Below are 14,084 nucleotides of genomic sequence, written 5' to 3' on the forward strand. Positions count from 1 at the left end.
AGGTATTCATTAGCTCTTTCACCTTGTTAAAATAGATTTTTGCAGTAGAATTTTCAGCGTTCCATACTAAAAACCTCAGTGACTTTCGAGTGAATTGGTTGATTGATCTATGTATTTTGCCAATAGCGACGCTATGTAATTATTAATAAGGTGCTAACAACAATACAACATAGTTTTAATTCTTAAAAATGTGTATTATTTCTCTAATTTATTTATATTAATTTATTTTAATAGCGCATCACTTCACTCTGTATGTTAATTTTGTATTTCTTGTATCTATCCCACATTCATATGGATTTTGCAATGGTACTTACATTACATTTATTCAGCTCTGTCAATTAAATGTCAGAATGGTATTTTCAAAATATGCGCGAGCTTTCATTTTTCCTTATTCTTCAATGAATCAGTATTCGCTACACATTTCTAAGATATTTCGCAAAATGGAATCTGAAACCGTCAAATTACTATTCATCTTGATACAAAATAGTGTGATTGAGAACGGCCTATACTGTAACAGTTGGTCTTGCATGATGAATTGCGCATCCACTAACTGCACCAGATTCAGATTTCAGTCGTGTGTTAATATAATCCCATCGTTCAGAACCTTGTTGCAGACACTTATGCGTCCTCACTTTGTGCCTTCACGAACATTAACTAAAACAAAGCTATCTCTTTGAGCTATGGAACCCGAAGACTCAGTGCTACATTCACAAAAACTTGATTTATTTCTGTTCTTAGCCGAATGGATACAGTTTCTGCTTTGTATTCCTGTTCTTGCGATATTCATCTTCAAGTTGGCCTCCTATCTGCACCTGGATCTTCTAATAATCTTCACGATTGTGTTTTCAGTTAATATTTTAAAAGACAGGATAATTTCAAATTACTGGCAGAAGTTGGAATTTTGAAAGAATTGAAAAGACAATTGACATGACTTGTGGTTTTTAATCCCTCCTCCACAGAGTAAAATGCATTTATTTCCGAGCACTGCACAATATTACTATAACTCGCACAGTATATGGATTCGGAAAATTATTAGTTTCGTAATAGGCGTCATTAGTTCTTTCGATTGGTGTATAAGCCATCTTCCACTTCGATATATAATCTCCCTCTCTTCCTTTGTAAGTTGCATTGAAACTAACCCGTGGATGAGATATAGTGATGAGCACGAGACAGAATTTTCCTGACAAAATTCGTGTCGAGAGACAGCTCTTCCAATAGAGAAGAATACATTTTTCGAGACGAGACAGGCTCAAATCTTGTCTCATGCGCATCCCTAATGAGATACGTGTATATTTAGTGCTTCACAAGACCTCTTCATACCTGAGCGAGTTCATTGCTCTGAACGACCTTGCTGTTGTTTCGTAAATTATAATTGAATATTTACTATCGATATTATACCAGACAAGTGAGAGATCAAGAATGACTTGCTGATTGTGTATCTTCTGGAGTTCCAAAGACCATCTTTGGATGTAGGAAGAGTTACAAATAAATATCTTATATACTATATGTATTTCTATTGTTTCCGTGAGGTCTTTCGTGGCTAAGCGATTAGGTACGCGCCTTTGGCGTGGAAGACCCGGGTTCAATTCCCGGCGGGAGCTCATGTGGTTCGGATTCCGCAGTAATCAGTAGGTCCCGTCTCATATAGGCTCGCTGCTGAAAGTGACGTTAAACTCAATATCAGCTCAATTCATTGTTTTCATCTTCCTTAAGATATTTTCACTTGAAGTACTTCCTCTAGATACACAGTTGTGTGACTAAATGTGTTACTGCTTTTGGTGTCGTAGTAAAAGTAAAAGCTACATGCTTGCTTCCACTGTTTTCCAACGGAATCCACAGGGACATATCCAGTACGTACTTAACGGATAATATCTGTCAAATGTATATGTATTAGACTTCACCTGGTATATATGACATGTTCGTAAGCACAAGCTATTCATTAATATTTAGACTTTTAAAAGTGCATTATACTTTTGTTGGATCTTTTGTAACTGTTAATTTAAATTTGTTTTTAACAATTGTTGTTACAGGGAGAAGACGCCACAGCGGGGTCGTAGGTGGCAGCCCCTCCCCGCATATTGGCGGCCACAGAATAATGCCGCCGCCCCTTGCCACACTCGTACTAGTCGCCTCCACCGTCCTTGGGATCGCAGGTGAGTTATTTTATTTATTACCTCAAGCTTTGCATGAAACTATTCATATTGTATTATCCGTTTCTTAGGAAAGAAACATGTATGTATTTCTATTGCATTTTGATTGTGTGTTTTGTTTTTCAGTCGGTATAACGGAATTGATGGCTTTGTAATCTCCTTCTAAATATACTAAACTTCTACACAAAACCAAAATTATGTACTGAACGGGCCAGCCGCGACAAATTTTGCACATGAAGGGAATGCAGCGTAGGACCGAAACTTCGTAGAACAAAGCCTCTTAATCGGTATAGACCGAGACTTCAGCTCAGAAGGTTATTTCGGTTCTACGCGTATGTCCTGAAATAATTTTACTTTTAGTTATGCACCTGAAAACAATATTTTTATTATCTGTGCTGCAAGAGATTTTGAACTGTCGATCCTATTACCTATGTGGGTTGTGTAGACTACGTACGATCAAAACAGTGCAAGATCGACACTGCGTAGGGTCGACTAGAGCAAAGATTTCTTTAACAAAGCAACCTGAGCTCTGCCAATTGATTCTAAATTATAAAAATTATAACATATTCACAAATCATAATGCTAAATTGTAGGATATGTTCCGTACGTATTCTGGATCCTGGATGTCATAAGCGTAAACTTGCGTTTTAACTTACAGCTAATCTTTACAGAGCATACTGCCACATTATAGTTAAGCCGCTTGGTTAATATTTTAAACGTTCTTTTTTTCTGTGTGTAGTGCAGGAAACACGTAAGACTAGGCTGTTTTAATTGATATTTTGTGAGAAATTCATCTCTCATTACGTGTACTCATTTCCCACTCCATCTGTGTACTCTGATGCTGACAATTCCTAGGCCAACAATGAAAGTAATTTAACTTCTGGTGATTTGACGCCCATGTATATATTACAGATTCAGATCTACAATGTGAGAAGTAACGTTGTGTAGAAACAGTTGTGGTGTTGACACATCACTGTTGACTGTGCACCATATGAGTGTCATAACCTTCCATGAAAATGTAAGTTAGAGGGAGTTTTTAATTACTTTTTGTTTTCTAATATAAAGAAAAAGGTTAAAATTCAAGGTAAAGAGAAGCGACAGTTTTAATACTTGCAAGTGCATCCAAGGAACATGCAGTATTTTGGATGTATTAATAAATAATAATGTACCGTAAACTGGGGCGACTTCGGACAGTCGGGGCGACTTCGGACATTATGACGCCTATGAGTTTTAATGTTCTCTCTCATTGCTGTCGTGCTTCAAATAAACCACAATGCATTACAATCAAGTCTGTATTGTTGGTTTTACCGACTTCAGTTATTATAAGTTCTATTGTTGGCACCAACCCTTGAAAAATAGTCTTTGTTCATGCCGATAATATTTTCTATTTTTACCGCGTGGCTGAAAAACCTCTTTGTTGGGAAGCCTTCGCCGAATGTCAACTTAAGTCGAATATCCGTTCGCACGCACCTGGTGTTCGGTATTGAATTTAGCCAGTCAGTTCAAATGTAATCATTAGAGAGGTTCAGCTGAGAACGTTAATTTGAATTGTAAGCCAAGTGTGAGGTGACTTCGGACATGGTACGAGTGTATAAGAAAATTGTAGGGGGTCGGCCCTATCGACATTACAGCAGTGAAAATTTACAAAAGGCCATAAGTGCGGTCCTTTCGAGGAAAGTATCAATAAGGCAAGCTGCGAGACAGTATCAGGTACCAAGGAGTACCCTTTCTGACAAACTAAGAAACAAGCATCCAGGTCACCATGGAGGTCAGAAGTGTTTGACATTCAAAGAAGAAGAACAGCTTGTACAGGGACTCATGAAATGCGCTGAATGGGGTTTCCCGTGTCGAATATCAGACGTTCAGCTCATAGTTCAGGGCTACTTGAACAGAGTAGGCAGAGTAGAAAAGCGATTTAGGAATAATTGCCCAGGTTCCGAATGGTGCAAGTTATTTCTTCAGCGCCACCCTGAACTTTCACACAGATTTGGAGAAAATGTAAAACGATTTCGCGCTGCTGTTAATTGTGAGATGCTAAAACAACTATTTCGACAATTTGGAAGAAGTTCTGGATGGCGTACCACCATCAAATATAATAAATTACGATGAGACAAATTTCACAGATGACCCTGGCAAATCCAAGGTGATTGTAAAGAGAGAATGTAAACACCCAGTACTCATAAGGGACACGTCAAAAGCCAGTGACTCAGAAGATACCCCATGCATTGTTTGCAGTGAGTTGTGGTCGCGAAGTAAGCCTGGAGAAGAGTGGGTCAGGTGTCAAGTTTGCAAAGGATGGGAACACGCACAGTGTGCAGAGTTTCCCAGAAAGCAATATAAGTGTGTTATATGTAAGTAAAAAATGTGTATCTTCTTTTGTCAATCTCAAATTTCTTATGTCTCATTTCCTTGTTTTTTTAACACTACCCGTATTGGTTTCATCATCATTGTAAATTGAAATAAAGCATAATCCTGAAATGAAAACAATAAATGTAAAATAAATAAAAATAAACCTAAAAACAATTATTAAAAAGTCAATTATGACATGGTTAATCACCCCGTATAATACACTTAACAAATTATGTCCGAATACACTCCTGTTGATGCACATAAATCGGAAATACATTAAAAATAAATAGTATCCGAAGCAGCCCCAGAATGTGAGGTGACTCCGGACATCGTTTGTTTTTTTTACTATTGTTGTAACCATGTCTACTTTCTTTGCTGGCCATCAAATGATAAGTAAAGCCTTGACTAATATATATTATTTTTTCCATTATGGTATTATAATTATTACAAACATAAACTAAAAAAAACTTTAAAAAATGTCCGAAGTCACCCCAATTTACGGTACATCCTCATATTCAGATTTATGACCAAATAATACCCGACACTAAATTATGTTAACAAACAGGTCAAGATCGAAAACTGCTGCACGTATTCGTAAGGTAATCATATCACTGCATATTTGGAGTGGACGTCGTAGGAACATGAAATTGTTCTATATCCCCTTCTACTATATACCGCCACTGCACAATTGTAATCATTACCTGGAATCGAGCCGGGTCTCCGCGCTAAATGTACACTCACGTCCAAAATTATTGTCGCATGTGTATAAATATGTTGTTCTAAAAATATAATTTGATAACGAATTCGCCCGGTATTTCTTATAATGTTAGTATGTGTATAATCGGCAAAGAAATTTATATGCAAATTTCGTGTCAAAAGAGCAGTAAATAAGAACAATAAAACGAAAATAAAACTTTATTGTCCATTTAGCAACAATTTGTTTTACTCATTCTAATTTTCATATTTATAATTCTTTTCTTATGAAATTTATCACAAATATACATTTCCCGTTTATACACACAATATCAGTATTAAAAGTACCCTGCAATATCATTATCAAATTATATTCTTATAAGAAGACAGTTAAAAATATGTCCAATTATTTTGGACATGAGTATACATAAGGACAACCAGCAGTGCAGGTCTTTTTGTAAGGCCAGAAAGTTAACGCATCTTTTAGCTTTTAATGTGATTGTTTCAGTATCATGAATAATCCGAACATAAGCGCTGAACACGAAGAAATAATGGGAAGGGAGTTGAGTTTGGTTACTGTCAGTCGAAAACTTCCCATGAACATGCGAAAATAACTAAAATTAAACCACTACACTAGGTATAACTCTTCTTCTTCAGAAAATGGAAATAGTCAACAAATTATCCGAATATCGTTTTCTGCCAAGATTACTGATTAACTAAAACGTTGGAACTACTGTTTGAAAAAATCTTGCTAGGAAAGAACAAAAAAACGCTAGACAAAAATTAATTTCTGTATTAATGAACATACTAATGATTGATGCTGGATCATTAGTATGCTTTCGTAAGTTTCATTTTTTTTATTTCTTTTTTTTATGAACGACCATAATTTCGTTTTAATTTGCTTAAGTGTAAAATAGCATATCAGTATTAATTATGAAGATGTAATTATTTTAATTTTCCCTGTTCAGAGTTTTTTTTTTTTTTTTTTTTTTTTTTTTTTTTTTTTTTTTTTTAATGTTGTGCTCTCACTCTCCCCTATATTGTGTTTGACAATGTCATATATTGAGAGAGAAAGTAGAAGCAACAGCCCGGAGAATACTTCAATATCGTATGGGCTGCGTAGGTGTGTGCCTGAGTGGAGATTGTACAAAAATCAGTGTATGTATATATATATATATATATATATATATATATATATATATATATAATATTGTGGTCCTTGAAAGCTTTTAGATGCCTTATGACTGGTGCTAATGACTGAGGTTAGAAGGGATTCCGCTCTGTGCCTCACCCACGTTACTCAAAGAAAACGAGAAAACAAGTCTATTGTCAAGAAAAGAAATGGAACGTTTTGATAACCAGTGTTGCCACTGTTATACACAAGGGGGAAATTTGTAGTTAATCATTTGCGATTAGCCGTTGAATTTATTTTTATATACAGTACTTCGAGTGTATTTTGTACTTTCTCTACGAATGAAATCGAAACTGTGAATCAGCAGACATTGGTGTTGAAAACTTGCCAAGTGTTGCGATGCCGGTCTCATCGCGGAAATTAGGTCAGTGCCCCCACCCACACAACCTGTGCTTTGCTGTGTGATGCTCTTTCCTGCCGTCATTCAGTTTGCAGTCATCCTCTGTGAAGGAATAAATAGATGCTACCAATTCTTTCATTCATGTCAGGTTCATGAATCCAGGGGATTTTTGTTTTTCCGTCTAATGGAAAGGTAGTAACTTCATGGAGTTTGCAACTGAAGAGTGCCGCAACATACACGCGCAAATAATCAGGAGAGAGAGTAAATGAGTGTTGTGAATTTTCCATTAATGTATGGACGTGAGTTATTTATATCCCATGACTTAGTTATAACGCTGAACTCAATGATATTCTAATCCCTATTATTAGTGAGTGAAAATACACGAATTTTCCCAATCAAGACAAAATTAATGAATTATGCCTCTTTTGTGTGAATTATCGACTGCGCGGGAGAAACAGTGTATCAGAAATGGGCCAAAATGAGGCAATTCAAAATTGGAGATCTGTGTGTCTTCCTCACCTCCGGTTAACTTGGTATTTAGTCAATTCTAAACGTAGTTGAATAATCGCATCTTGGTACTGTTAGTGTAAGTGATTCATACTTTTGCTTGGTAAAGTAAAAAATCGCCTGAAAACCTGCGTTTTTTGACTTCTGTTTCTCCCGTGCAGTCGAGAATTTCGCCGCAGTGTGAAAGCCATCCGCTACTATCATTGTCCCAGATGTACGGATTCCTTTCATTGTACAGTAATAATGTTAAAACTGAACATGCTGCTGTAGAGTTAGATTCCATTGAGAATCTAACTCTGAATCACAAATATCAAAAGCACGTGCACTGTGCATTCGAATACACAACAGCACAAGATGAAAACAGTTGGTAAGTCTGAGTAGCAATGAGTAAATTGTACACAACAATACAATGAAACAAATATTTGAAAGATAATCGTAATGAGAATTGCACTGCAATAATCGTGCATTGTGCGTATTTTTCCTTGATACTTAATCTGCTAGGTCGCCGTGGGCTCTAGTGAAAGCAGAAACTTTACAGTTCTGCTGCGTAGTATCGTTATTATCGATAGTAAATGTACACTAATGTCCAAAATTATTGTCGCATGTCTATAAATACGTTGTTGTAGGAATATAATTTGATAACGAATTCGTCCGGTGTTTCTTATAATGTTAGCATGTGTATAATCGGCAAAGACATGTATGTGGCAAATTTCATGTCAAAAGAGCAGTAAATAAGAACAATAAAACGAAAATAAAACTTTCTTGTCTACTTAGCAACATTTTGTTCTACCCATTCTAATTTTCGTATTTATAAGTCTTTTTCCTATAGAATTTACCACAGATATACACTTCCCGATTATACACACACTATCAGTATTAAAAGTACCCTGCAATATCATTATCAAATTATATTCTTACAAGAAGACACTTATAAATCTGTCCAATTATTTTGGACATGAGAGTACCTGGTCCAAAGTTCCCATGTTATTTCAGTAAATGTTCAGATGTGTATAAATGTGTACAGAGATCAATAATATAAACACTTCGTCCAAGAATTTTCTTATTAGTTGGCCGCTTAAGGGTACGGGAGCTTATAATCTCATTCCACGTGTAATATATATAATGTGTGTGTGTCTTCATTTCTCGGTAACTATTGGCAGGATCAACGAAATTTGGTGGACAAATAGCCCGTCGTCTGTGGGATAAAGCTTGGTGGCCGAGGTCAGCCAGGGACGGGCTCGGCTAACAGATGTTACGTTTCAAAGCTTTGTACGCCGGGAGCGTCGATGAGTTCGGTTCATGTCGGCTTGTAATTAAGTTAGAATTTGGTGCATATTTGAAATGCAAAATTTGTTGTAGCTTTCCATTGGAGTAAGTATTGGAGTCTTTAAAGAATCGGGGACTTATCTGTAGCGCAGTAATATAAACACACTTCATTCAAGAATATATTATGGTTAAGTGCATATTTGATTAGCATTAGGAATTAGATTTCTGTGCTTTCGGCATCTCTGGCCATGTTAGCCCGTCATGTATGAGGGATAACGTCCTTCGGCGATCACACTGCTCGGGGAATTGAGGAAGAAAGGAATGAGGAAGCGACCTGGAATCATTACCAGGTACAACCCCGGCATTTGCTTGGTGTGAATGAGGAAAACTTAGGAAAAACCTCACTCGGAATGACTGGTCTGGAAAAGCTGTTACATCTTTCTGACCGACTGTCCCTACCAGTAATCGAACCGCTCACACCAAAGATAAGAGCGTTAGCGACTACGCTACGCAGGGCCACGAGTGGATATTTGAACTACAAGATTTGTAGCTTTGAGTCTGTTGAAGGATTGAATACTGCAGGTAATAGAGGTTATTGGCATGGCGCTTATCGTAAAAGCCCAATCCTACATCATACACTAATTGGAAATGATTGCTTTAAAGAATGAATGAATGAATGTATGTTATGTTCTTGTAAATGTATGTTAGTTCTTTGTTAGGCAGTCCTCTCGATCTCTTTTGACAGCAAAGCTTGCCCATTTACACTGACGTAGGTCATCTACAACAAAATATATTTTTCTGCTTCAGTTTTTGACTTGATGTAGATTTACTATTTAGAAAAGAAATTGCTTATCCTGACAACTTGTAATAAATGACTTTCCAGGGATCGTAATAGCGATATATAGCGTATTTGTATAAACTCTACGTACAGTACCTTTGCAAGTTACCGACCTACTCTTAGCTTTTTTTGAATGCTTTATACTGAAACCAAAAGTAGGCCTACTAATTTATTTTTCCCGTTCTCTGACTGTGAGATCCATTAAGAAGTAAATTATCGAACAAGTTAATACTTGATGTTATTTGCATTGCGTAATTCTCAGTCCTTCAAAATTAGAAGTTGAAATTCAGGATAGTCAAAGAAATATACGCTGATACACTTTATAATTTCAGTTTATTTCCGAAACACAGACGTTTATCACCGAACAGGCCCGCGGGGCTCTACCCCCTCCCTAAACTTTTCGTGTCCCCTCTAGACTGTAACACAAAATGCTATTAATAATACAAAAACACACAATTTAGCTATTTGTAAGAATTTTTAATGACTTGCCCCCTCCGAACATATTCATGCTCCCCCTCCAAGCCTCTTCGCTGGTTGCGGGCCTGTCACCGGATAAACAAAATCTCCAACACTAATCCAATCAAATAGGGCTAGTTCTTACCGTTTCATCATCTTTCTTTTTTATTCAGTTCTTTCCAAAATTCTTTGCATCCTGCTGGCAACTTTTTCACTCGCCTTAAACTATCTCAATGTGATCATCCGCATTGTATTTGCTGATGGGTATATGTGAAGTTACGTAATTGAATGCTCCCACACTTTTGTTTGTTTCTGTCGTTTACCTTCTCTAATAAGCATCCTTGATAGGCTCTGCCAGACACTATAAAGTATTATATCCATGGTGGCCTTAAGCACAAAAATCATATCTGTGAAGTAAACATGAACAAACTTGCAGCTTCTAAGTAGACTTGCCCTACGTCCCGGTTTGGCCGGAACAGTCTCGGTTTCAGTGTGTAATCCCGGTGTCCCGCCTGGTTGTTGAAATATCCCGGTCAGTGCAGAGAGGCTATTTTTAGCCATTGAGAGACAAATAAAGTACAACTAATGTTGCAGGAGCACTTCAAAATATAGAAGAAAGAATAAACTAATTTTGTTCCTGTTGGTGCAAAAAAATATTTTGAAAAATGCAAGAAAAAAGTCAGCTAGATTATATCACCATACAAAATTACTTCAAGGCATTCTATGATCGGTGTATATTTTACATTGAACTTTGGGAGAACAGTTTTAGTGATGCGAATGACTTTGCCTGGATAAACAAAAATATTGTCTATTGGCATAATGTAGAAAAAGCACGGAAAAGATAAACAAAAATGTTGATAAAGCTATTATAAAGATGATGAATTTTATGACGAAGTTGTTACTAAAAAATTTTGGACTTCTAAAGTGGGAACCTGGGAAAGAGAAAATAAAGAAAACAACAAAAAGCTATCTAGTGAAGAAAAATGGGTGCAACTCTTTCAGCTTTGCTAAGCAAAATGACATCCCAATGTGCAATTTTCAGCTGATAGTTCAGTACATCTTTTGCCTTCCCGGAACATCAGCTCCAGTAGAGAGGGTTCTCTCGTTAGTGAATGATGATTGAGTAGATGACAGAGGTTTGATGCATGAGCCAACAGTACGTGCATTGATGCTATGTAAGTAAATTTTGGACTTACTAGCATTGAATTTTATAACAAAATTAAAACAAAAGAGGACATATTGAGAAAGGTGCTGTCAAGTAAAAAATATGGTTTCAAAAAAAAAAAAAAAAAATCTTAATAGAATTGCTCTATTGCATGTTTGTAGCCGACAGTCTACTGCAAACTTGCATGAATTTGGCCAAATGGCTGGCAAGCTCTTTGGAATTAGCTTTAATTGGAAATCATATTGTATAGATGTGTTCAATATTGTAATAGATAGAAAGTAGCAATGTAATAAACATTATGGTGTATTTTAACCCCCCATTTTTGGTGTCCCAGTTAGTCAACAAAAAATTATGGCAAGCCTACTTCTAAGGAAGGCTGATTCTTCCTCGGTAACGGAATAAGGAAGATCTTTCTTGTACTTTGATTATAGCATCATGATTACTCTTTTTGTACGTATGGCAACAACGCCGTATAGTGTAATAAGACGAGAAGGTAAAATGAGGCGCGTGGCCATGCACGCGTTGGTTTATCCAGCGGCAAATACGGGGATCTCAGCAGCATCCTCTTGCAGAAGGACACGCAACGATGAACTCGACATGGAGCAAGAATACAAGGATGATTGCTAGGTAAGAAGCATGCCGTGCGTAAGACTTACAGCTCTTTGTTCAAGTACACTGTACTTCGTTGGTTTAACTTGATATACGGAATAGTTTCTGAATCCACAGAAGAGAAAACCCAAGTCTAAAGTAACTTATAGGTCGTATTTATATTGTGGGGAAAAAAAGTCTCATTATTATTACCCGTTAAATATTAGCTAAATAAACAAATAGAGAAACAATACGTTCTTTCTTAACCACTGAGTTTTCAATATGCATTACTCCAACATGCAAGATACTCTAAGTACTCCGCTTTTAATTTCTGATGCGGGTAATTTAGGTACTTGAATATTTATTATAAATAACGCGTAATTTTAAGAATTAATCTATTAAAGTGAGATCCTTAGATGATGATAAAACGTAATTATCCGTCAAGCAATAAATTATCGCGTGAAATTGTTATTCACTTTTTCTTTTGTTTTTTGGGTAATATGAAGAATGTGTAGTTGCACACTTGTCTCCAAAATAATAATAATAATAATAATAATGTTACACATACACTTTACAAATTGACCAATTGAAATAAAATATTCAGTATTAAATAGAGAATTATTTTTTACGTATGTCAAATAAAACTGAATTAAAATTGATTGACTCATTCCGAAGTTATTGACAAAAATAAAAGATGCGTATAGATATTCTGAAAACGTGTGACATTATTCTTTTTTTTCGTGGTAATTTTCGTTCTAGAGTAAGTAGTGGTGCGTACGAAGTTCTTGATAGTTTTTTTTTTCCCTTTTTTTAACCATGACTTTCAACCGGTCTTTACTTTACCAGTCGTTGGATAAAAATGATTATTTATGCAGTAAACAGGAATTGTATACATGACCAGAATGTTAGTTCCTGTTCATTGTATTTTGTTAAGCTTTTTAAATGGTGTTTTCCCCTCTCTGTCTTGAAGCCGACGTCTATTTCCGCCTGTATTCGAGACAAGGTCGACGGGGGAAGCCCCTGTTGGACAGGAGGAGCACGTGGCTAGAAGATAAAAATAACTTCTTTGCCCTGAATGAATTGCGGGGATGGGGAAAGAAGATGAAAGAGTATGGGTACGTGGCGAGACGCCTGCGGAGCTCTTTGTAGATGCTGTAATAATATGTCACATATCGTCCGTCCGAATGATTGAGAAGTGAAAAAGGATATGCAGTGCTTCTTTGTAGGGGGGTAAAAAGTGGATGTCACTGTTATTTTCCTCTTCCGAGTTTTTCAAACGTTAAGCTTCTGTATTTGTAATTTTACAACACTAAAGGGGGGGGGGGGAATGATCCTTCTTTAGCAGCGTCTGTTTCTTGCCTTTTGAGATCATTTTCCCGTGCATGTTTCGCTTTCTTGCAGATGCTGTTCTGTGCAGATGCATACATTTATTCTAAAGTAAAGAAGACTTCATATAAATTGTAGTCATATATATATATATATAGCAAGAACAAACAAGAAACGAAGTCGTGCAATGAGAATATAAACCCTTTACTAGGATCTGGTTAATTTGAGTAAAATAGTTTTAGGAATAGCAGTTCCTTTTCCTTCTGTATTACGTAAAATTTAATATGCTTTAAGGTAAGTTCCAACCTGGAAAGGTTGAAGAGCAATCCCTTATCTTTTTTAGAAAATCCCTGTAACTGGACAAAGTCAGGTGTAAATAAAACATGATAATGTCCGTCACTTCATATAAAAACTTAAAACATAAGAAGAAACAGAATATAAGCTATATTTTCGGTTAGCTATATGCTGTATTAATAACACTTGTGTAACTATTTCAACAATGTAACTTTGCCTCAATCAGACGCGTTATTCACTGTTACACAAGTGGGCAATTTCTCAAAGGAACAGAAATTCAGATAATAAAGTAATGACCACTTTTTCGCCACTAAGAAGCGGAATTTTCCAAAATGCTGAAACACGTGTCCCATTATTTATATAAGAGAGTTTATATACCGAAATCGAGTCGTTAACTTCAGCAGATTCCCACATATGGCTCTTTGTGAGTAAACAATGAGAAATTTTAATATTATAGAAATACCCCTCTTTTCTTTATCTCTCTCCTCAGGAGTGGAACTTTTTCAATTGCTGAAACTCGTATTTTCTTATTTTTAGTTTAAAATTTATAAAGCGAATTTTGTACCTCCAACTTAAGCAGCAAATCCTCACACTGGAAACTTCCTCAATAAATAATAATAATAATAATAATAATAATAATAATAATAATAAATGGATGTTACTGAATCGAGGAGCAGAATTTTCGGGTGGCTTGGCACTGAAGGAAGCTGCCAGGAGTTCCATATTCTTTATACTAATTCCATAATAGATTTGCACAAGTCGTAAACATAGAAAACGTGAAAAGGCTGGGGCTATGCAAGTGTTTACAGCTGATTAAGAGAAAACATTGAAACAACGCATAGTCAGGTTGGCGAAGTTCGGGTGTGGTCTTCCAAGAAAGGAATCAGGAAAGCTGCATATGCTCGTGTAGTAGCTAATGA

At 36.2% G+C, this 14,084-nt stretch overlaps 1 protein-coding gene across 3 annotated transcripts in view; it reads left to right on the top strand.

Moving 5' to 3' along the window:
• The window catches only part of LOC145661383 (protein spitz-like), a 598,112-nt gene that overhangs the window by 493,761 nt on the left and 90,267 nt on the right, over window positions 1-14,084 (top strand). For all 3 annotated transcript variants that reach the window (XM_081726707.1, XM_081726705.1, XM_081726704.1), the window contains one exon: window positions 2,031-2,153. In XM_081726707.1, the coding sequence (XP_081582833.1) occupies window positions 2,031-2,153 (123 nt within the window). The remainder of the gene's footprint in view (window positions 1-2,030; window positions 2,154-14,084) is intronic.

This window comes from Thermobia domestica, chromosome 1 (assembly GCF_964235325.1).
Source record: "Thermobia domestica chromosome 1, izTheDome1.hap1.1, whole genome shotgun sequence".
In the NCBI taxonomy this organism is placed as follows: domain Eukaryota; kingdom Metazoa; phylum Arthropoda; class Insecta; order Zygentoma; family Lepismatidae; genus Thermobia; species Thermobia domestica.